This window comes from Molossus molossus, unplaced genomic scaffold (genome assembly GCF_014108415.1).
Source record: "Molossus molossus isolate mMolMol1 unplaced genomic scaffold, mMolMol1.p scaffold_m16_p_7, whole genome shotgun sequence".
Classification (NCBI taxonomy): Eukaryota; Metazoa; Chordata; class Mammalia; order Chiroptera; family Molossidae; genus Molossus; species Molossus molossus.
Window position 1 is genome coordinate 63087554 of NW_023425401.1, and position 24731 is coordinate 63112284.

At 38.3% G+C, this 24731-nt stretch overlaps 1 protein-coding gene across 5 annotated transcripts in view; it reads right to left on the reverse strand.

Annotated features, from left to right (window-relative positions):
* Positions 1-24731, reverse strand: part of AMPH (amphiphysin) — a 344846-nt gene that overhangs the window by 28695 nt on the left and 291420 nt on the right. For 4 of the 5 annotated variants that reach the window (XM_036247404.1, XM_036247401.1, XM_036247403.1 and 1 more), the window contains 4 exons: positions 15937-15960; positions 14059-14082; positions 11240-11272; positions 9845-9901 (listed from right to left, as the gene is read on the reverse strand). In XM_036247404.1, the coding sequence (XP_036103297.1) occupies positions 9845-9901; positions 11240-11272; positions 14059-14082; positions 15937-15960 (138 nt within the window). The remainder of the gene's footprint in view (positions 1-9844; positions 9902-11239; positions 11273-14058; positions 14083-15936; positions 15961-24731) is intronic. The other variant, XM_036247402.1, reaches the window with a different exon arrangement.

Here is a 24731-nt window from a genome sequence, read left to right on the forward strand (position 1 = left end):
TTTGGCTTGATTCACTTAGAATAATTCTTTTCAGGTCCCTTCATGTCATCTCAAAGGATAAGAGATCTTTTTTTTCCACAGCTGCATAGTACTCCATTGTGTACATGTACCACATCTATTTTCTTATCAATTTGTCTACTGATGGACATTTGGGCTGTTTCCAGAGCTTAGCTATTGTAAATTGTGCTGCTACAAACATGGGAGTACATAATATATTCATTCTGATTGGTGTTTCAGGCTTTTTAGGGTATGTTCCGAGAAGTGGGATCACTGGGTCAAATGGCAGTTCAATTTTTGATTTGTTGAGGTAACACTATATTGTTTTCTTTTTTTTTAAATTTTTTTATTAATTAATTGTTGTTACAGATGTTTCTCCTTTTTCCCCCACTGATTCCCTTCTCCCCCTCCCTCCCTGCTCTTTCCCCAGTTTGTTGTCCATGTCCACTGATAATGTATACATGCATATCACCATATTGTTTTCCATAGTGGCTGCACCAGTCTGCATTCCCCCCAGCAGTGTACTAGAGTCCCCTTTTCTCCACACCCTCACCAACACTTTTTGTGGGTTTTTTTTGTTTGTTTGTTTTTTATCCTCACCTGAGGACATTTTTCCATTTTTTGTTCAGGTAGAGTGGGAGGGAGAGAGAGGAACAGAGAGAGAGAGAGAGAGACATCGATGTGAAAGGGACACATCGAGTGGCTGCCACCCGCACAACCCACCAGGGCCGGGGACAAACTGCAGCCGAGGCACGCGCCCTTAGCAGGAACCGAATCAGGGTCTCTCCGGACCGCAGGCCAACACTCTAACCTCTGAGCCAAACCGGCCGGGGCCTCACCAACACTTTTTGTTTGATGATTTGTTGATGGTGGCCATTCTTACAGGTGTGAGGTGATATCTCATTGTTGCTTTAAATTGGATGTCTCTGATGATTAGTGATGCTGAGCATTTCTTCTTATGGCTCTTAGTCATTTTTTTTTTTTTTTTTGTGGTACGTAGCCCTAGCAGGAACCGAACCCAGGGCACTCTGGTTCACAGGTCGACGCTCAACCGCTGAGCCAAACTGGCCAGGGCTCTCTTAGCCATTTGTATGTCCTGTTTGGAGAGGTGTCTACTTAGTTCCACTGCCCATTTTTCCTTTTTTTTTTTCTCCTCACCCGAGGACATTTTTTTGATATTTTGTTCTGGAAGGGAAAGAGAGAGAGAAACAGTGACGTGAAAGGGACACATCAAGTGGTCGCCACCCACATGACCCAACCAGGGCCAGGGACAAACTGCAACCCAGGTATGTGCCCTTTGGAGGGAACTGAACCCGGGTCTCTCCAGACCGCAGGCCGACGCTCTAACCGCTGAGCCAAACCGGCCAGGGCCACTGCCCATTTTTTAACTGGGTTCTTTGTCTTCCTTTTGTTGAGCTGTATGAGCACTCTACATACATTGGAAATTAACCCCTTAACTGATATATATATTGGTAATTATGCTCTCCCATACAGTGACTTGCTTTTCCATTTTGATGACTGTATCTTTTGCTGTGCAGAAGCTTTTGAACGTGATATAGTCCCATGTGTTCATTTTCTCCTTTGTTTCTGTTGCCTTAGGTGATGTATCAGTGAAAATTCTGTTGCGTATGATGTCTGAAATTTTGTTCCCTACAGTTTCTTCTAGGATTTTTATGGATTCATGAATCACATTTAAGTCTTTTATCCATTTTGAGTTTATTCTTGTGTATGGTGTAAGTTGATGGTCTAGTTCCATTTTTTTGCATGTAGATGTCCAATTTTCCCAACACCATTTATTAAAGAGGCTGTCCTTACTCCACTGTATGCTCTTGCCACCTTTGTCAAATATTAATTGAGCATATTGCCTTGGGTCCATTTCTGGGTTCTCTGTTGTGTTCCACTGGTCTATATGCCTGTTCTTGTTCCAGTACCAGGCTGTTCTGATTACAGTGGCTTTGTAGTATAACCTGAAATCTGGTAATGTTATCCCTCCAATTTTGTTCTTCTTTTTCAAGATTGCTGTGGTTATTCGAGGTCTATATGAATTTTTGGGGTATTTGTTCTAGTTTTGTGAAGTGTGTTGTTGGTATTTTGATGGGGATTGCATTGAATCTATAGATTGCCTTGGGTAACATGGATATTTTAATGATGTTAATTCTTCCAATCTATGAACAAGATACGTGCTTCCACTTTTTCATATCTTCCTCTATTTCTTTTTTCAATGACCTGTAGTTTTCTGCAAATAGGTCCTTTATTTCTTTGGTTAAGTTTATTCCTAGGTATCTTAATTTTTTTGCAGCCATGGTAAATGGGATTGTTTTTTTAGTTTCTCTTTTTGTGAGTTTATCATTGGTGTATAAGAATGCCATTGATTTCTTGATGTCAATTTTGTATCCTGCTACTTTGCCAAATTCATTTATTAAGTCTAGTAAAATTTTGATGGATTCTTTGAGGTATCATGTCACCTGTGAATAATGACAGTTTTACTTCCTCCTTTCCCACTTGGATCCCTTTGATTTTTTCTTGTCTTATTCCTGTGGCTAAGACTTCCAGTACTACATTAAATAAGAGTGGCGGAATTGGGCATCCTTGTCTTGTTCCTGTTCTTAAGGGAAATGCTTTTAGTTTTTGCCCATTGAGTATGATGTTGGCTGTAGGTCTTTCATATATGGCCTTTATTATGTCAAGATATGATCCCTCTATTCCCAGAATGCTGAGTGTTTTTATCAGACATGGGTGCTGGATTTTGTCAAATGCTTTTTCAGCGTCTATTGATATGATCTCATGATTTTTATTTTGCATTTAGTTTATATGGTGCATCACATTTATTGATTTGTGAATACTGCACCATCCTTGCATCCCTGGGATGAATCCCACTTGGTCATGGTGAATAATTTGTTTTGATGTATTCCTGGACTCAGTTTGCTAGTATTTTTTTCAGGATTTTGGCATCTATGTTCATCAGGGATATTGGTCTGTAGTTTTCTTTATTTGTAGTGTCTTTTTCATGTTTTGAAACTAGAATTATGCTGGCCTCAAAACGAGTTTGGAAGTCTTCCTTCTTCTGAAAATTTTTGAAATAGTTTGAGGAGAATGGGTATTAGTTCTTCTTTGAATGTTCCGTAAAATTCCCCCGTGAAGCCATCCAGGTCTGGGCTTTTGGTTGATGGAAAAGTCTTGAATACATCTTCAATTTCTTTTGTTGTTATTGGTCTGTTCAAGTTTTTTATCTCTTCTCGGTTCAGTTTTGGGAGACTATGTGTTTCTAGAAATTGGTCCATTTTAATTAGATTGTCGAATTTGTTGCCGTATAATTGTTTATAATATTTGTTAACAATCCTTTGTATTTCTGTGGTGTCAGTTAATATTTCTCCTCTTTCATTTCTGATTTTGTGTATTTGGGTTCTCTCTGTTTCTTGGTGAGTCTATCTAAAAGTCTGTCAATCTTGTTTATCTTTTCAAAGAACCAGCTCTTTGTTTCATTGATGCTTTGAATTGATTTTTGGTCTCCATATCATTTATTTCTGCTCTGATATTTACTATTTTCTTCCTCTACTTGATCTGGAGTTTTCTTTTTGTTTGCTTCCTAATTCTTTAAGTTGTGAGGTTAGATAGTCTATTATAAATTTTTCTTGTTTCCTGAGGTAGCCCTGTAGTGCTATGAACTTCTCTCTCAGAACTGCTTTCGCTGCATCCGATAGATTTTGTGTTGTTGTGTGCTCATTTTCATTGGCTTCCAGGAAGTTTTTAATTTCTTCCTTGATATCTATGGTAACCTAGTCTTTTTGCAGTTGACTTCTAGTTGCATGCCATTGTGATCTCAGAAGATGCTTGATATGATTTCAATCTTCTTAAACTTGTAGAGACTTAGTTTGTGCCCTAACATGTGCTCTATCTCTGAAAGTGTGCCATGTGCACTTGAGAAAGATGTGAATTCTGCAGTTCTGTGGTGTAATTCTCTATAGATATTTATGAAATCCATTTGATCTAGCACTTCATTTAGAGTCTGTGTTTCCTCATTAATTTTTTGTTTAGAAGATCTATCCAGTGATGTCAGCAGGGTATTGAAGGGCCGTGCTATGATCGTATATCTATTGATTTTTCCTTTGAAGTCCTCCAAAAGATTTTTAATATATGTTGGTGCTCCTATATTCAGTGGATATATATTTACCAAGGTTATATCTACCTGTTGATAGATCCTTTCAATATTATGTAGTGGCCTTCTTTGTCTCTAATTATGGCCTTCATTTTGAAATCTACTTTATCAGATATGAATATTGCTACCCCAGCCTTTTTTTGCTTTCCATTTGCTTGAAAGATTTTTTTCCATCCCTTCACTTTCAACCTATGTGAGTCTTTTCTTGTGAGGTGGGTCTCTTATAAACAACATATATGTGAGTGATGCTTTCTTATCCAGTCAGCTACTCTGTGTCTTTTTATGGGAGCATTCAACCCATTCACGTTTAAGGTGATAATTGATATGTACTTATTTATTGCCATTTGTGTGTGTGTGTCTGGTTACATTTTTCTTCCTATTTCTTCTACTAATTACAGCAGCCCTTTTAGCATATCTGGCAGTGTTGGTTTGGAGTTAATATATTCCCTTAGCCTTTTATTTTTCTGGGAAGCTCTTTATTTGACCTTCTATTTAGAATGATCGTCTTGCTGGATAGAGTAGACTTGGATTCAGATTCTTGTTTTTCATGACCTTGATTACTTCATGCCCTCCTTTCTGGCCTGTAGTGTTTCTGTTGAGAAGTCAGCTGACAGCCTTTTGGGTTTCGTTTGTAGGTAACCTGATGCTTATCTCTTGCTGCCTTTAGGATTCTCTCTTTGTCTTTAATTTTTGGCATTTTAATTACTATGTGTCTTGGTGTGGGGCTGTTTGGTTTCTTCTCACTTGAGGCTCTCTGTGCTTCTTGAACTTGAATGCCTTCTTCCTTCACCAAGTTAGGAAAGTTTTTTCGGTCACTATTGCTTCAAATATATTCTCTAACCCTTGCCCATTTTCTTGCTTTTTGGGTACTCTTATGATGCGAATATTATTACGTTTCCCATTGTCCCACAGTTGTCTTAAGCTGTCTTCCTGTTTTTAAACTGTTTTTTCCTTTTGGTTCTGTGATTTGTTGATTTTTTTTTCTACCCTGTCTTCTAATTCTCTGATCCGGTCCTCTACTCTGCTGGTTATTCCTTCCAATGTGTTCTTTATTTCTGCTATGTCATTCTTCATTTCCACTTGGTTGGATTTTAATGTTTCTATATCTTTACTCTTGATGCTGATGTCTTTACTCATGCTGCTGAGCTTCCTCAAGATCATGACTCTGAATTCTACACCTCTGATAATTTGCTTAGCTGCATTTCATTGATCTCACCTTCAATAGAGTATGCTTGTTCTTTCATTTGGGATTTGTTTCTTTGTTCCACCATTTTGGCTATCTCAGTGGGTTTTGGATCCTGCCAAATTTCCCTGTTGGTGTTGGTATTCTGTTGTTTGTGTCTCCCTCTACTGGGTTTGGATGAGCCTGGGTGGGTCCATGTTAAACACCACTGTCAAGTCTTACATTCCCAGGTAGATTTGCAAGACCAGGGAAGGTTCAGTTATCCTCTAGCTTTTTTCTGGTGGCTAGTAGTCTCAGTTATTCAGTGCCTTGGAATGTAGCCCTGGTGTTCTGTATAAGAGGATTTCCAGAGGGTGGGATAGATGCTGTTTGTTAATGAGCCTCAATTTGCATTTCTTTGCTTCACCTGGGAACGGCTGAATCCCCGAGGTGGTGGGGTGGTGGTGGGGTGGTGGGGGTGTTCTGCTTTTCCTCACAGCTCTGGAAAGGAGCACACTGGCCATAGTCCCTTGTGGCCACAATTCAGCCAATACTCTGAGTGCCCTCCAAATCCTGGGTGTCCCCACAGAGTTCTAGCCCAGTCTGCCCTCACTCTGCCTTAGCACCCAGGTGAGTGGCTGTGGCTATTTTAGCCGTCCGTCCTGGCTGTCTGCACTGTGGAGTGGGCTTGGTCTTTATTCTCCAAGGATGCTGCTCATAGCTAAGACTCCTGCTGTCCATGGGCTCCAGCCAGCCATCCTCTTGCACGTGGGCAGATCCTACCAGTGTCCCTGATTATATGGTCCTGTCCTGCTGCTTTTCTGTTGATTTTTTTATGCGGATTTGTCTTTATGTTAGTTGTAATCCCTGTTTGGTCCTGGAAGATGGTCTGTGTAGCTTCTATTCACTCTGCCTCCATTTTCACATCCTCTATGCCTGTCTTGTGCGCAGCTGGGTCGCACAACCCTTTCTGGTGCCCCTGCATCTTGCCGATCCTGCAGGTAAGTGGATCGCTCAGTCTTTTTGGGAACCTGGCTCTATGCATATGTCATGAGCTGCTGGGTCACACAGGCCTCTCTGGTGTTTCAGCACCCCACAGGTCCAGCAGGTAACTGGATGGCACAGTCCCTGCTGGGTGATGCAGGCCTCTCTGGTGCTTCAGTAACCCACATGCCCCGTGGGTAAATAGACAGCACAGTCCCTGCTTGATCGCACAGTCCTCTCTTGTGCATCAGCACCCTGCAGGTCCGGGGCGTAATTGAATGGCACAGTCTCTGCCGGGTCGCACGGGCCTCTTTGGTGCATCGCACCCCACAGGTCCCACGGTTAATTAGGTCACACAGTCCCTGCTGGGTCGCACAGGACTCTCTGGTGACCCCGTACTCTGCACTGACTGGGGGCAGGCAGCTGTATGGCACCAGTCTTTCTTGGGCTACGGCTTCCCACTGCTCTTGTGGTCTACTGGACCAAACAGGCTTCTGTGGAGCCCCAGGTCACGCTGCTGGTGGCTGGGGAGTGCTGCTGCCCAGTGGGGCTCAACTCCTGCTCAGCTTTTGCTGTAGTTTTTGGGGATGGGTCTCAGCTGCTAGTCTGTGCTTCTGTTGCCTGGGGATTGATGTCTGCTCCCCAGCCTCTGATGCTGGGGGTATATCTCGACTCTGATGGGGCTGCTACTGTGGGGGATGGTGCTTGGCTCCCAGCTGTCCATGGCTTCCTCCACCAGTACCTTGGGAGCTCCACTACTGTGCACCGGTCTGTGTTGACACAGAGTGTCCACTGGTCTGATGGTGCCAGGTGTGCTGGTGAGCTCACGTTGCTGGGCTCTAGCTGCTCCCACTGCCTCCTCCCAGGGTAGACCCGGGATCTTCCAAAATTGTGGGATCCCCCGTCGGCTCAGGGAGAAGCGCCCTGAAGAGCCATTTACCATGGTAGCTGGCTGCTCCAGTCAACAGGACAGGAACTTTCTGCTCTGTGGCTCTGTACTGCAGAGGCTTGTTCGTCCATCTTCATGTCCACTCACACTCTCTCACACACTCACCCTCCCTCTGGTCCTGCCGGCTGCCATCTTCTCTGCCCTTGTCCCACCATCAAGTAGGGTGATTTTATAAATGAGTAGAATTGCCTTTGCTTGCTGAAATTAGGCAATGCAACATAGGTATTGTAAGAAGAAGACATAGGACCAAATGTGTCCTCAAAAATCACAATATGTTCCCCTATATTATAATATCACACTGAATATTACAACATAGCATTATAACCTAACAGGTAAATTCCAGGGGTATAAATGAATATAACTCACTGAGTAATGAGTAAGGATGAAATATGATAGCATGAGTGTACATAAAATCAGCTACTCAAATTTGGAAATACAAGTTGTACTTCTATACCATCTAAGATAATGTAAAATTATAAATATTTTTGTCAAGATCAAAAGGAAAACACAGGTAAACTGTGAACGATATCTCACAAAAAGATCTATAACAGTCCTGTCACAATTGTGCCCTGCTTCAACCCTTTTTTCTATAGGCTGTATCCTTTGACAGATACTGCAAATGGGTTGATTCCTTGCCATCCCCATTTAGGAGTACTGGTAATGATTTCCTATCATTTGCTTGATTAGCCATCACCACACATTAATGGACAGGGATACACTTTATATTTATTGTGGCAGCAGGATGCCACAATGGTTCAATTCAGAGACTCATAAATGGAACTCTTCCTTTATTAGTGTAATCTCATAGGGTAAACTTGGCCCACACTTGCCAATATCCTCTGTGATAAAATAGAAGGCAGGTCAATGCAGAGGCAGGTCAATGCAGATCAAGGATTGGGGCTAAGAGTCTAGTCACATTCCAGTATGGCATTTGCCTTATAGTCTTACTTCTCCGATCTTGGGAGAGCTAATTTGGTGAGAACTGCAAAGGCCAAGGAGGTAATTCTGAGCCCCGAGCAAGAATGGCAGATTCCAAGGGTTAAATCAGCATTCAAGGGGCTGTACAATGCAGTCTTGGAAGGTATGCCACTGACTACAAACTTCAACCTCCACTGTGCTCAGAACAGTTAATGACCCAATGTTGGGCAACTGTCCTGCTCCTGGGAAGATCCTGTATAATCACAACTCAGGAGATGTAGGTTCACTGTGATTTCCTAGTTGCCCAAAGGCAGAGACAATGCCTACAGCACCAGCAAAGCTGGGCATGACAATGCTGGGTTCCCCAATGGAAGAAGATGCAAGATGTCTCCTTCAGAAACTCATATCAAGAGAAGGGGATGTCTTTCAGAGATTCATATCAAGAGAAGGGGATCTCCTTTAGAGATTCATATCAAGAAGCTCCTAGAACCAGCTGTGGGAAGTAGAAAGATGTTCCATCAGCAGAGAAACTTAAAAACCACTGGATTCTAGAACTGGACTTTTACATCAAAGTAATAAGTGTGACTTTAATTATGATCCATTGTCTTTCCTTTATATATATTTCTCCATTTTTCTTAACCCATTCACAATTGAGAGTGAAAACTCTCATCCTCCAGCATCAGTATCATCTGCCAGGCTGAGACTCATCAATAAACACAAAATACAAGTCTTTCTGGCTCCATTAACACCAATGTCATTTGTATTTTAAACATTGCAATCTTTATTTGAAAGCCACACATGCTCCACCTTTCACTTGGTTACCCAAAAGGTACAAGTATGACAATCCATGACAAGGTATTAGAGACACACTTGCCTTTGAAAAAATATCAAATTCACCATTAAGGCAAACTTCTCAGAACAGAACAGCATAATCATCTAAAAACAAAAATTCATTCAACTTAAATCCAATTCCAATCTCCCAACCTAAAAGCCAGGAGCTGGGATAATTATATACCATTTCCATCCAAAATCCTCTGTAGTGTATCTATGACAAGCTCACAAGTGACATCACTCAAATATCTTCATTCAACTTTACTATTAAGCTGCTACTAGAAAGGCTTCCCATGATAACTGCAACATCCATCTCGTAGGATTTCCTCTAAGAATAGAGTAACTCTGCTTTCTACTTACTCTCTAGCTAATCTTTTCTCTCATCTCATCTCTCATCAAAGTAGGAATAGCAACTCTACTATGCATTACTTCTACAACTTACAAAAGAAAAGAGGAGATAAGAAATGAGGTAGCTTCAGATTCAAGAAAATGCAATGATCTATTTTCAAACATAAATTCTTGAGGTAATTTCATTTTCAATTCTGTAGTTTGAATTATATTCATGTGGAAACATCCATGTCCTTGACGGATTTATGGTGTCCCACTGAAGTCCATAATTAGGAGACCGGTTTTGCTGTGATCACTGTGCCTTTATAAAAAGAAGCAACCACATTCAAAGTCACACTAAGATTTTTCAGAAGCCTTCCTTCCTATTTTCTAAAAAGAGGGGATGCAGAAACCATGTTCTGGATATTGAAACTCTAGATAACTTAGAATCATCAACCTTAGAACATTCAGTAGTAACTAACTATCAACTTCCCCAAAACTGGAACCAAAATCAACTTACCAAGTTACAGGTCATATTCTGTTCTATCTGCATCGTGAATAATGAAGTGTCCTGGGGCTAAAAATCAGGGAGAAAATAGAAGATTAAAAGTATTAAGGTTCCAACTAATTTGCTAAAACAACGAAGATATCATTTAAATTAGCTCTCATAAATTGTATCAATAAACACACTACTATAAAGTTTTTAAAAGTCTCCTTGTATTAATCAGAAAAGCAAAAAATAAAAAAGTCATTTTTAACAGTAGTTATTTTAAATATAAATCTGAGCTAGCAGAATATAAGGATACCAGGAGAGACATTAAATACAGGGCAGTGTCTTCAGGGGTATCTTTGGTCTGCAGGGGACTCTAGTACACTGCTGGTGGGAATGCAGACTGGTGCAGTCACTATGGAGAACAATACAGTGTTTCTTCAAAAAATTAAAAATTGAACTGTCATTTGAGCCCGTGATCCTACTTCTAGGAATATATCCTAAGAAGTCTGAAACACCAATCAGAAAGAGTATCTGTACCCCTATTTTCATAGCAGCACTATTTAATTAACACTCTTGTTAAGATCTGGAAACAGCCCAAGTGTCCAATAGTAGATGAGTGGATAAAAAAAGCTGTAGTACATATACACAATGAAATACTATGCAGCTATAAGGAAGAAAGATCTCTTATCCTTTGAGTCGACATGGAGGGACCTGGAGAGTATTATGCTGAGCGAAATAAGCCAGTCAGAGAAAGATAAGTATCACATGATCTCACTTACTTGTGGAATATAATGAACAAAATAAGGTGATGAACAAAACAGACTCAGAGACATAGAAGTAGGGTTTAGATTGACAAACTTCAGAGGAGGGAGGCAGGGGGAGGGAAGAAATAAACCAAAGAACTTCTGCATATAAGCATAACCAATGGACATAGACAACAATGCTGGGGTCGGGGGACAGGAATGGGAGAAGAGTGTTAATTGGGGGAAAAGAGAAACATCTGTAACAAAAATTGATCAAATAAAAAAAAATTTAAAGTATCATATTTTCTAAAGACCAATTTCAGTAGTTCAAAACAATACTGTCCCCTTTTTTCAAACAGCTGAATCTAGTGAATCTCTCAGGTCAGGACAATTAGTTTCTAGCAGAGGAATCAGTAGAAGGCAGAAGCCCACGATATAGCTAAAAATATTAACAACAGCTAATTAGACTCATGGAAGACTCAGTATGTGCTAGGCTGCTGGACATTCTTCAACCCTACCATATTGATAATACTACTGTTTCTATCACTGAATTTGTAAGTAGTAGAGTTTTGTGCTGACACACGTAATCTTTATGCCACACCAGTGACACAGAGATCCTTATTTTAAAATTTTGCATCCTTCTCAACAGATGGATTTTGCCAGCAAGTCGGTTTCTTACCTGGGTGAATCCATTAAATGAACTGTCAGAAGCCTAAACAGAAATGGAAATCAGAGTACATTATTTTTCGTCAATTTAGTAAGATCAGTGAATATCTATTAGATAAGTAGGAAAATAAAGACCACCACACATTTTAAAATAATATAAGAGGTGAAAGTGCTTAGGAATTGTAAAAAGGCCATAATGTATTTTTTTTTAATAAGCTGACAAAAAAGAAAAAAGAAACAAAGTTTATTTTTATAATTCCGGGTGGTGTGTCTCTCAGTGCTAATCAAAACCCACTTTCTCAATAATGAGAAGATGATTCCAGAGAAAAGCTATGAGGGGTGAAATAGTTATTTTTTTCTAGAAGAAGTATTTGTAGTATTTTTCTAACATCATTTTGTTATTTTTTTTATGACATCTATTACAAGATTCTAGTTTTAGTAGGTCTGGATAGAAACATTTCACATGTTCTTATTGGAGCAACCACGTAGAAACAGTAAATTAGTATGTTCTACATATTTTTAATACTTGAAAAGTAAAAATAAAAGTAGGAAAAATAAACACAGTAATGGATGATAAAAGACTTTCATTAATTCCAATATAATCATTCTGCCTTTTTTTTTTGTCAACCTATTTGTGTTTGGCTTCCACAGATTTCAAGAGGTACTACGTACATGAATGACAATCTCTCAAGGAGATGAGGCAGGCCTCAGAGAAGATAATGATGGATAATGAAGTGGGTGGAAAACATTAGGAAAAACAGAACCTATAGAAGTCTTTGTCTAGTCTATACTACATACTGGGTAAGTACCTCTTCTTTATCAGCCTCTATTTCTTGGTACAACAATCCATATCTCTGATTACAATTTCATCTTCAGATAAATCTGAGTTGTTGGTGCCACTGTCTTGGGGACTAGCAGAACTCTCAATGCTAGCATTCTGGGAGGCTCCCAGAACCAGTGGTCTAACGGTCTCTTGGCTTTGTTCCCAGCAGCTATCAATGGCTTGTTCCTCACATACATCTGCCAATAAGTCCATCTCCAGACCTTTCTTGCTCTCAACTATATCTAAATGTTCCCAGAAATTATCTAAGCCTCCCATATCATGGATAAACCAATGAATAATAGAGTCAAGACAACTAGCACATCCACTTACTTGGCCATCTGGTATACCAAAGAATTCCAATACATCCATATTATTCATTGCTGAATCAAAACTTGGCTGAAATATTTGACCTGAATCTGTTCCCCAAGAGTCTGTTTTTGCAATTCTTGGCAAGTTAATGGTATGACTACAGTTCCCAGTCATTGTACTTTCAGATCCTTCTATTAATGAATCTTCTGCCTTACACAAACAACAGTCTCTTCTGTTTGCATTTGTCTCCAGAGCATAACTAAGATCTGTCCTAATCTGAGCTGCCAACTCATGTTTCACTGATTAAAAAACAGTCTGATTTTCATCCCTGTAACCTCCAGGCACAGGTAATACAGGTTCACACTGAATTTTTTCAGTATCTGTACTCCCCTGTGCTGAATGATATATTATATCATGGCTAGGAGGGTCTATTAAAATTTTGTTTATATCTTTTCCAGCTAAATGCCATCACTCAGGGCTGGCATCTTCAATATTAGGTACAGAGTCAGTATGGAGAGGCAGATTCAAAATATCTGTGTGATTGCCAGCTTTAGCTCCAAAGCCCTCTATATTTTCACAATTATTTATTATTACTCAAATTCCCTCATCTAGCACTTTGTCTCTGTCACTAAATTAATCTGCCATGTCTTTTTCTGATGTGTCAATTTTCTCAAAATACTTTTCATTGGTCTTTACAATTTCCTTACACCTAACTCTTAGATCTTTCCAAGTTTCCTCTTCACTGATGTTTAAGGTCTCCTGTCCTTGCTTTCCTATTGCCTTAAGAAGATCTACCACCCTGTTTCCTATATTTTCACACACTTTCTCTTCAAATTCGTCTGTACCTTCTAGTGTCCTGATTATCAATAGCTCCAGTATCTACCTTTCCACATGTCTCCACACCTGCCCACACAGACTCTTCTGTCTTCTGTTTCTCTTCTTCTGCCTTTTTAACATCTTCTTGACATTCTTTGACCAGGCCACCGGTTTCCATGGCTGGCATTTCTGAGTCAGATAAGTCATAAGGCTGCTCCATCTCCATACAAGCAGCAATGGCAAATTCAGCCTCAATCACAGGCTTTGGGGACAGTTGTCCATTTCCACGTGGAGGGGCTGGCCCTGGTACATGCTCACCCTGTTCAGCTACAGTGTGACAGTCAGCAGAAGGAAACATCCCAGTGGATGATCCTATGTCTTGCTCTGCTTCAGAGAGACATGCAGATTCTTCCTGAGACCCACCGTGGGCAGTTTTCTGGCTGACACTCTCTGTACTAGCATCAGGACCCCAAATAAATACACCCAGATCAATTTGAGATCTTTGAATTTCTTCATCCAACCCAGTGTCTGGAGTTTCCTCCATGATCAGGTTACACAGGGAAAGACTTTTTGAAGCGTCAGTCTTTAGAGTATGCAGAACAGCAAAGGAAAAAAACAAAACAAAACAAAAAAAAACAAGATGAAATAGATCATGGTAAGAGTTGATGAGAAACACAAAGTTCTTTAGTAAGGTAGCACCAGTTAAATGAAACTAGAGAATATTAAATTAAATAAGTGGCTTAAGGTTAAATCTGTGACTAGCAATGCCATGAGGGAGAAAGAAAAAAAAAAAAAAAGCTTATTTTAGATAATATACCATGTATATAATGTATATTAAATACAAAAAAAAAAAAAATTCCAGAATTTTCTGGATATTTACCTACCGGCTGTACCAAATCAGTGTTTGTCTATATGAGCAAAAAAATAAATAATAATAAAAATATTAAGGGAAGAAAAAAAAATGCTCACACATTAAAGTCCCATGCCATCTAGAGTCAATATTCTACTAAAGGCTGTGGTTTTTCACTGGTTTGAGATTAAATTTTACAACTTATTTTGTGATAGGAATAGTTCTATCCTAATACTGGGAAGACTATACAACTGAAACATAAAGAAAGCCTTTGCCATTTTCTAGTATCAACAACAATGTTGATTATTACATGCCCATTGTTTTAGCAGAGTCTGAAATGCAAAGTTTCAAATAAAATAAATAAGGAAGCATGAGAATAGCATCAAGCTCTAGAAGCCACAAAATTACCTAGTACCATAGTATCAGACAGTATCAGAGTAAAATCTTCCCCAACCAGCATGCACTTGGTTCTGGACTACTCTGACAGCCTGGAGGATTCTCCTCAGGTTCTCCCCCTATTTTAGGACCTTTGTCTGGACAACAAAGAAACAACACTGGGGAGCTGAGAGGATCAAAAAATGGGGTAATTATGTCCAGGGAACTATTGTTTTGCAATCTTGTCACTGTTACCATTCCTAGCAGGTTTGTCCTCCACAATTGTCAATGTTAGTTATAGATGATACTTTTTTCCCTCACCATATCCTTTCAGCCAGGGAAAGGAAAATGTAGTATAGTTCAAACTAAAAATATGAAATATTGGAATTACAAAAAATTAGCATTTTCCTCTTACTCTCCAAGAAAATTAACACAAAGTTGAGGCTAGAATTCAAATGTCCTGAACAACAAAATTTTTGCAAATATACAAGTCAAACATTTTCTAGCTCTTCTCTTGAGAGCTATCCATGATGCTTCAAGGATCATATGTAGCAGAACAGAACCCTACTCCTGTGGCAGGGAAGGGATCAGTCATATTTTTGTTTTAAGGGAAGAAAGTAGCAATGTCACTTGGGAAGACCATAGGCTCATGAACAGCTAGATCTTCCAAACTTTCCTGTTGCTGTAGCACTAAAAAAAAGAGAACATAAAACTCAAGTTGAGTTCTTATGACCAAATGACCAGGACTCTTCTAAGACAGGGTAGACAAAGGCTCCACCCCAAGGGATGTGAGGCTCTATATGGGTGTAGCCATTTTTCTAATTTCATAGCACAGAAACATAGCAAAAAGCTCTGTTTGTGTCTTTATCCCAACTCTGAATTCTAGAAGCACTAATACTTGCACTTCTACATTTTATTGATACATAGCAGACATTGGGCTAAATATTCTACAGATATTATCTCTCTTAATCCTCACATAACCATCTTTAGCAGATATCATTACCCTTATTTTCCAGATGACAGAACCTGAGTCTGAAAGACTTTTGGAAATTTCTCAAAGTCACATTGCTATAAGAAGTAGAATCTAGACTCAGATCCAGGGCTGTCTGGCTCTAAAGCTCAAATTCTTATTAAGTTTCATCGAAAATAAAAATGAAGAAATGTTCCCTGTGCAGAGTAGCCAATCCCATACATTATCCCATTTATACTTTTCTTATATTCTATAAGCAATAACAAAGGTGCATGTCATTCATTACAACATTTCTTCTAGCCACCAATACAGGCAGAAACATAAAGGGGCACATCAAATTCCTGCTCATCCGGGAGGCTGGCACACAGAAACTCTTTTCCTCATCATTAGTTCCAAGTGCTGGTAATTCTTGGAACCATCAGGGAGCTGATGATTATTCTAGGGGCCTACATTATTATTAGAAATTTTTGGTCCTTCTTTCCATTACAGATGAAATAAAATATAACAAGGTTTCTAAATTCCTAGGGGCCCAGATACATCAAAATGGAGAGTTCTTAGTACTCTTACCGTCCATAAGTCCCAGGGCAATGTCTGAAAGCAAAAAGACAAAAATACTGTTAGTATAAAATTCCCAAGCATGTAAAAATTACTGAGATGATATAAGTTCTTATAATAAAATAAAATAAAAAAACATTTTAAAACATTTAGTATAGCACTGTTCCATAGAACTTTCTTTGGTGATAAAAATATTCCCTATCTGTGCTGTCCAAATCGTAGCCACCAGTCACATGTGGTTATTGAACTTAAAATGTGCTAGTGTAACAGAACCAAATTTTTCATTTTACACAATTTCATTTTATTTAAATGTAAATAGCTAAATGTGGCTAGTGCTATCATACTGAACAGCACAGGTCTAATCAATGTGCCTTTTGCTATACAAGTAGAAAACTATATGTAAAACATGATGAATGAGTTTACTTTAATATATACACATACACACACACACAATTAAATGAACAAGGTATTCAGCTTATCAACTATTTGAGGAAATGTGCAGATCCTAATCATTGCTAATGCTATTTCCTCTCTTCCCCACACTAAATTGAAGAGAATGCATTATGACCAGTTTGATGGTAAATGAGCCCCAGAAAAACAGCTCTTCAATATGTTGAATTAGATAACACACAGTTCAATTAACTGGTGAACATGAAAATTAATAGGGAGTCTTCTAAGACATACGCATGAATTATGCTTGTTAATGGAATTTTAATTATAAAAATGATTGATTCCAGGGAATGAATCCATATGGTTAAAAAATGACTTTCCCTGTGTGTGGGGAAGGTGAGGGAGACCACTTTTTTTTATGTCCTCTGTGACTGAGAATTACTGCTAAGCCACAGCCTTTTCTGCCCATGTCTTTGTGACTAGAACTAATCCATATTTACGTACATACTTGTTTGGAATCACTGAATGTAAATAGCAAGTTAGAGAATCTGGCACTCTCATATTAAGAATATGACAGTTTCGCCCTGGCCAGAGCATGGGCCCACAGACAGAGTCTTGGGTTCAATTCCAGTCAAGGGCACATACCACAGTATGGTTCCCTGCCCTGCCTGCCCTGGTTCATGCAGAAGACAAGGCAACCAATCGATGTGCCTCTCTCACATCAATGTTTCTCTCTCTCCTCTCCCCTCCCACTCTATCTGAAGATAAATCGAAAAATATCCTCAGGTGAGGATTATAAAAAAAAAAAAAAGAATATGAAATTTTCCAGATGGGACTACAGATGTCTCATTTGGATTCTGCATTACAGAATGTAGGCCCTGTGGTTCTGACTGAATCCACCCACTTGATCTAGGCCTGCTCTAACTGCACCACCCTCCTGCCCTGCATCTCTGTGCATCCTGTTTGGTCTCTGGGTTAGCATCAACTTGTAGAATGACAAAGAGGGAGAGTAGAATGCCTCCATTAAAAACCACAGGTATTCGTACATGGACTCTTGCATTTAATATGCATTTTCTGATTATCCAGGTGGTTTTCTTACTTTATGGCCCCTTAAGAATCATAGGTCCCTAAAGCTACTATATATCCCTGAATAATGCAGACAGCAACAGTATTTTCTCCAGAGGAAGGCAGCAATGTGAAATGTCATGTTTATCAAGCCTCAGGATCATGAAAAGATGTGTTAGCCTGTGTGCACACAGCAGAGATCACAAGGTGAGGTGTTCTGCTAGCAGCATAAACATCAATTTAAAACATGGGATCAGGTGATGGGTAAGGGAGATCACTTTGTGTGAAGGAGGAAAAAGGCCAGCAGAATCAAACAGCTCTGTTCTTTTTGTTATCTCAGCCTAAGACTTCTTAGCAAAGGAGGAGAGATGTGATTAAGGCTGGATCGCAGGACAACTCAGCAGTGCAGTGACTTAATCATGGCCCCTGGGAAGCCAGAGTAGTTTATTACCAGGTCCAAAACAGAGCAGTGGCACATGCAACTCTCCTAGCTGTGGTAATGCTTTTTCTCTGGAACCAAGACATTTAAAGATTTAACCAAGGTCACTTTTTAAAAATAATCTGAAAAAAAATCTTAGTCCTAAATCCACCCAAAGTTCCTAGACTTATGGATTAATTTATTCATGAATTGATGTAAAAGAGATTTTTCTCTTGATTATCACCCACTAATCATCATCATCATCACAGCATCCACTGCAGAACTTTTCCTTCCGCCACTAAAGTAATAAATGTTGGAGAGTAAGGCAGAGGAAGTCCATAACTTCAACTGGCTGGCTACACAACAAGAGCTCTGAGAAGGCACCATTCTGATAGATATGTATATCCATTTTCTGCATTTCTTGGACACCAAGGCAGAATTCTCAAACTTACTGAAAATTATTATATTAGCAATTCCCAAAGTATGTTTTAGAGAACATTCCAATGAATGCTAAGAAAATTTTATCAAAACTGATTTTTGTGGTCAAACATATTTGGGAAATTCTAAGTTAAACACATCTAAACAGGTTTTTCTTTTAATTACAGGACTTCTTGAAGATTTTAACAGTCTCATACATATCATGAATTCCCTAAAAGGGAATACATAGAAATTTCTGAAACATTATAGACCAACCTTTTGCAAAATATCTTTAAGGTGTCTGATCTACTTCCTTTCCTGCTTTATTGACATCTCAGATATTTATTGTTCCTATATTATAATAAGAAGACCCTTAGAAGCCCAATTATCTGGAATAAAGCATGAATTAAATAAAAGCTTTATTTATTGAGGTTCATATTGAGCAGTCTATTTCCCAGTGGTTTATTATAAGGTACTGAGAAAGCGTCAAGACCAGAAAATTGAGCTGGGTCTCAATTCTTTTTTTTTGTTTTGGTATGTGCCCCTAGTTGGAACCAAACCTGGGACTCTCTGGTCCACAGGCCAACGCTCCAACCGCTGAGCCAAACTGGCCTGGGCGGGTCTCAATTCTTGAGCTTTACAATGAACTGTCATTAATTAATTTGAAGTATATTCTAGCATCATTGAACTTGCCTAAATTGAAATGTGAGGCTTGGACCATAGAAAAAAATACTGACATAAATGATTTCTGTTTAGCCAAATTTTAAGTTAATTTCTTTTATGAACATAAATGATTATAGAGTTAATATATTCCAGAGGAATCATCCACAGATCATTGTAGCACCCACCACCAGTAACCCTCTGATGGAGAATGCTATCATAATAACTACCAAAATGAGGACAATGTTGAGAGTGAGGAAGTGATGGGCAAGGATAGGTTTGGATAAGCAAGACCAACTCTGCATCAATACATAATCCAGGTGACGTCAGAGGAAAGGCTATGTGAGATGTCCCTTTGGTCTCTCCCCATGAAGGTTCAACAATTTGAATGGCAATAACTCAACAAAGGATTTTCTGCTCAACCCACAAACATGCCTGAGAGATCTGCACAATGAAACACCTAAAGGTGAGAAAGTAGAAAAAAACAGAAGAGATAAGATGGGCTGAGATGATCCATGACACATCTCTGTAGCCAGGAGCTCACGGCGGGGCTCAACCAAGAGAGGAATCTGATGGTAGCTGGTACTCCCTTCAGCCAGGAGGAGCAAATAGATTTGGAAGGCATTCCCACAAGAGTGAGCAGCCTGAGCTGCAGCTGAGCCCAGAGTCCTGGGTAAGAACCCTGCATGGAGGTGCGGCCACTGTTGTTGGGCAGTTTGAATTCCGGACAGAGAATCAAAGCCATGGAGCCCTGCTGCCCCTTAACCTCCCAGAACGCACCTCTCTTCGCCCTTGGTTGGGTTGTAGAGCACATTATCCACAATCCTGAGAACTGGTACTACAGAATCACATTTTTCCCTTAGGAAAGAGTGCACTCTGTGACAGGTCCTAGGGTTGGGGTGCAGGGAGGATCCCATAGATGCCCAAGGTCACCATTACAGAGAGGGCAAAATAACAAAGAAACTGTATGGTTACCCCAGCCTACTCCACCCCCACACACTACAGCTGTACTGCTGGGGGGATGCACTAGGATTTCAGAGCTGAAAAACTTGTGCTTCAGTGACTACTACTGGGAAAAAAATAGAAAGACCCCTTCTTCTGGATCTGCTAAAAAACCACCACTCATACATAGATGCCTAGACAGAAAAGAAACCCATCAAATACCATGAATAACCAAGATAGGGAGGCAGCTCAGAAAGAAAATGCATCTCCAAAAACATACTTAAAGACATGAAAATATGTGATATAAATGATAGAGAACTAAGATTGCAGTTCTGAAAATACTCAATAAGATGCAAGAAAATACAGAGAGGCAATTTAATGCACTTAGAAAACAAAATCAATGAACAAAACAAATACTTTAACAAAGAGATTTTTAAAAAAAGAGCCAAACAAATTTTTAAAAAACAGACCAAACAGATGATCTCAATTAAAGAGATCAAAAATGAACTAGCCAGTCCCGGCCGGTTTGGCTCAGTGCTATAGTGTCGGTCCATGGACCAATGACCTGTGGGTTTAATTCTGGCCAAGGGCATGTACCTCCGTTGTAGTTCGTCCCTGGCCCTGGTCGAGGTCATGCGGGGGACAAACAGTTGATGTGTCCCTCTCACTCTCTCTCTCTCTCCCTTTTTGTCCCTCCCATTCTATCTGAAGATAAATAGAAAAATATCCTTGGGTAAGGATTACAAAGGAAAAAAAAAAAAAAAAGAATGAACTAGCCAGCACAGGATATAGAGCTGAGTGAATGGAGGAAAAAATTAGTGCTATTAAAGAGAGAAATCTAGAAATGATGCAGAGGGAAGAAGACAGAGACTTGAACATTAAAAATAATAATAATAATAATAATCAAAGGTCATAAAACTATGAAAAAAACAAGACCTATCTAACTTCATTAGAAAGAACAATATAAGGATAACAGGCATACCAGTAGAAGAAGAGAAGAAGAAGGGAGTAGAGAGCCTATTCAAACAAATAGTTGATGGGAACTTTCCAGACTTATGGAAAGAGCTAGATCCTTGAATCTAAGAAGGCCTCCAAAGAGGTCTTCTCCAAGGCACATTGTATTAAAACTGTCAAAAATTAGTGACAAAGAAAGGGTTCTCATGGCAGCCAAAAAAAGAAGAAAGTAACCTATAAAGGAAAGCCCATTAGATTATCATCGAACTTCTCAGTAGAAACTCTACAAGCCAGAAGAGAGTGGAACCAAATGTTCAAACTACTGAAAGAGAGAAATTAACATCCCAAAATAATATATCCAACAAAATTTTCATTTACATATGAAGGAGAAATAAAGACTTTTCCAGACATACAGAAGACGAGGGGATTTATTACCAGAAGACCTTCCTTTCTCTCTAAAAAATCAATAAAAACATATTAAAAAAAAAAGAAAAGAAAAGAAAGGCAGGTATAGCCATACTAATATTTAACAAAATAGATTTCAAGATAACAAAGGTAACAAGATACAAAGATGGACATTTTATAATGATAAAGGGGACACTACATCAAGAAGACATAACACTTCTTAAAATATATGCACCCAACTGGGTGCACTGAAATATGTAAAGCAACTGCTAACAGAAATAAAGGAAGAAACAGACAAAAACACAATCATAGTTGGGGACCTTAATACTCCATTGATGGCTCTAGATAGATCATCCAAACAGAAAATCAATAATATCGGCCTTAAATGACACATTAGACCAAATGGACATAAGTGACATTGACAGAACCTTTCATGCCAGAGCATCAGAGTACACATTCTTCTCCAGTGCACATGGATTATTCTTAAGGATAGATCATGTGTTGGGTCATAAAACTAGGCTCAACAAATTCAAGAAGACTGAAATTATACCAAGCATATTCTCTAACCACAATGCTCTGAAAGTAGAAAGCAACTGCAAAAAGGAAGTAAAGAAACCCACAAATGTGTGGATATTTAATAACGTACTAATAAAAAATGACTGGGTCAAGGAAGAAATAAAAGGTGAGATCAAAAGATATACAGAGACAAATGAAAATGACAATATACGACAAATAAAAATTTCTGGATTCAGCAAAAGCAGTAATAAGAAGAAAGTTTATATCATTACAGGCCTATCTCAAGAAACAGAGAAATTCCAAGCAAAGAACCTAACATTACATCTTAAAGAACTAGGAAAAAAAAAAAAGAACAAAAGCAACCCAAAGTCAGCAGAATAAATGAAATAATAAAAATTAGAGCAGAGCAGAACTGAATGAAATAAAGAGCAGAAGGACTATACAATAAATTAATCCAACAAAGAGCTGGTTCTTTGAAAAGATTAATAAAATTGACAAATCCCTGGCTAGACTCACTGAGGAAGAAAGAGAAAAGACTCATATAAACAAAATCAGAAATGAAAGAGAAGTTACCATAGACATCATAGATATACAAAGGATCATACTAGAATACTATGAGAGACTATATGCCACCAAATTCAATAACCTAGAAGAAATGGATAAATTCCTAGAGATATATAACCTTCCTAGACTAAAACACGAAGAATGGGAAAAATCTAAATGGACCAATAAACAGTGAGAAAATTGAAACAATCATCAAAAACCTCTCCAAAATTAAAAGTCCAGGACCAGATGGCTTCACAAGTGAATTCTACAAACATTCAAAGAAGATTTGATACCTAACTTTCTTAAACTCTCAAAAAATTGAAAAAGAAGCAATCCTTCCTAACACATTTTATATTTAACAACATAACTCTGATACCAAAACCTGGCAAGAATAACACAACAAAAGAAAACTACAAACCAACATTTCTGATGAATACATATACAAAAATCCTAAACAAAAAACTAGCAAATCAAATACAAGAATGAATTAAAAAAATAATACATCACAATCAAGGGCACAAGGATAGTTTAAATATACACATCTATCAATGTGATACAACAAATTAACAAAACAAAGATAAAAATCATATGATCTTATCAACAGATGCAGAAAAAGCATTTAATAAAATACAGCATCCATTTGTGATTAAAACACTCACTAAAATGAGTATATAAGAAAAGTACCTGAACATAATAAAAGCCATATCTGACAAACTCTCAGCCAATATCATGCTCAATGGTGAAAACCTGAAAACTTTTCCTCTAAAATCAGGAATAGGACAAGGATGCCCACCTCTCACCTTTATTATTTAACATAGTTCTGGAAGTCCTAGCCAGAGTAATCAAGCAAGAGAAAGAAATAAAAGGCATCCAAATTCAGAAGAAAAAAGTAAAAATGTTACTTTTTACACAAGACATTATTTTGAAAACTCTAAAGACTCCACCAAAAAATTACTAGAAACAATAAACAAATATAGTAAATTTGCAGGACACAAAATCAATGTACAAACATCCACTGTTCTCCTATATATTAACAAAGAAACTACAAAAAAGAAATTTTAAAAAAGTCTTTTTGCAACTGACATGAAATGAATAAAATACCTAGGAATAAACAAAGGATGTATAGGACCTTTATACAGAAAACTGCAATGCATTACCAAGAGAAATTGGAAAAAAATGCAATGAAATAGAAAGATATTCCGTGTTCATGAATTGTAAGAATCAACACAGTTAAAATGGCCATATTACACAAATCAATATACACATATAATGCAATCCTTATAAAAATCCCAATGCCAGTTTTTAAAAAAATAAAACAAAAAATCATCAGATTTATATGGAACCACAGAAGACCCCGAATAGCCAAAGCAACCCTGACAAAAAAGAATGAAGCTAGAGGTATCAGATTACCTGGCTTCATACTATAGTACAGAACTATGATAATCAAAACAGATTAGTGTTGATAGAAAAATAACACACTGACCAATGGAACAGAACTGAGAGCCCAGAAATAAAACCACGTATCTATGGGCAAATAATTTTTGACAAAGGAGCCAAAAACACACAATGGAGGAAGGAAAGCCTCTTCAACAAATGGTGCTGGGAAAATTAAAAAAACACATACAAAAGAATAAAACTAGATTAGTTTGTCCCCATGCACAAAAATTAATTCAAAAGAGATCAAAGACCTAAATATGATATCTGAAATAATAAATTGCATAGAAGAAAATGTAAGTACTATGGACCTTATTTGTAAAGAACATTTTATAAATTTGACCCCAAAGGCAAGGAAAATAAGGCTAAAAATTAATGAATGGACTACATCAAACTAAAAAGCAAAAGAAACTGCCAATAAGACAAAAAGGCAACCAATGAATGAAAGATGATATCTGCAAGCAACAGCTCCGACAAGGGGTTAATATCCAAAATATATAAAGAACATGTAAATCAACACCAAACAAACAATTCAATTAATAAATGGGCAGAGGACCTGAACCGACACCTCTTTTCAAGAGAATATACAGTGAGTAGTTAACAGATACATGAAAAGATGTTCAACTTCACTAGCTATTAGGAAAATACAAATCAAAACTACAATGAGATACCACCTCATTGTTAGAATGGCTATTATCAACAAGACAGGTAATAACAATAGTTAGAGAAGTTGTGCAGAAAAAGGAACACTCATTCACTGCTGGTGGGAATGTAAACTGGTACAGCCACTATGGAAAACAGTACGGCAATTCCTCAAAAAAAATTATAAATAAATTTACCATATGATCCAGCAAGCCCTCTTCTCAGTATCTACCCAAAAAACTGAAATGTTCATTGCAGCATTATTCACAGTGGCCAAGACATGGAGGCAACCAAACTGTCCTTTGATAGAGGATTGGATAAAGTAGATGTGGTACATATACAGCTATAAGAAAAGACAAAATACTGCCTGCCATTTGTGACAACATGGATGAACCTCGAGAATATTATGCTAAACAAA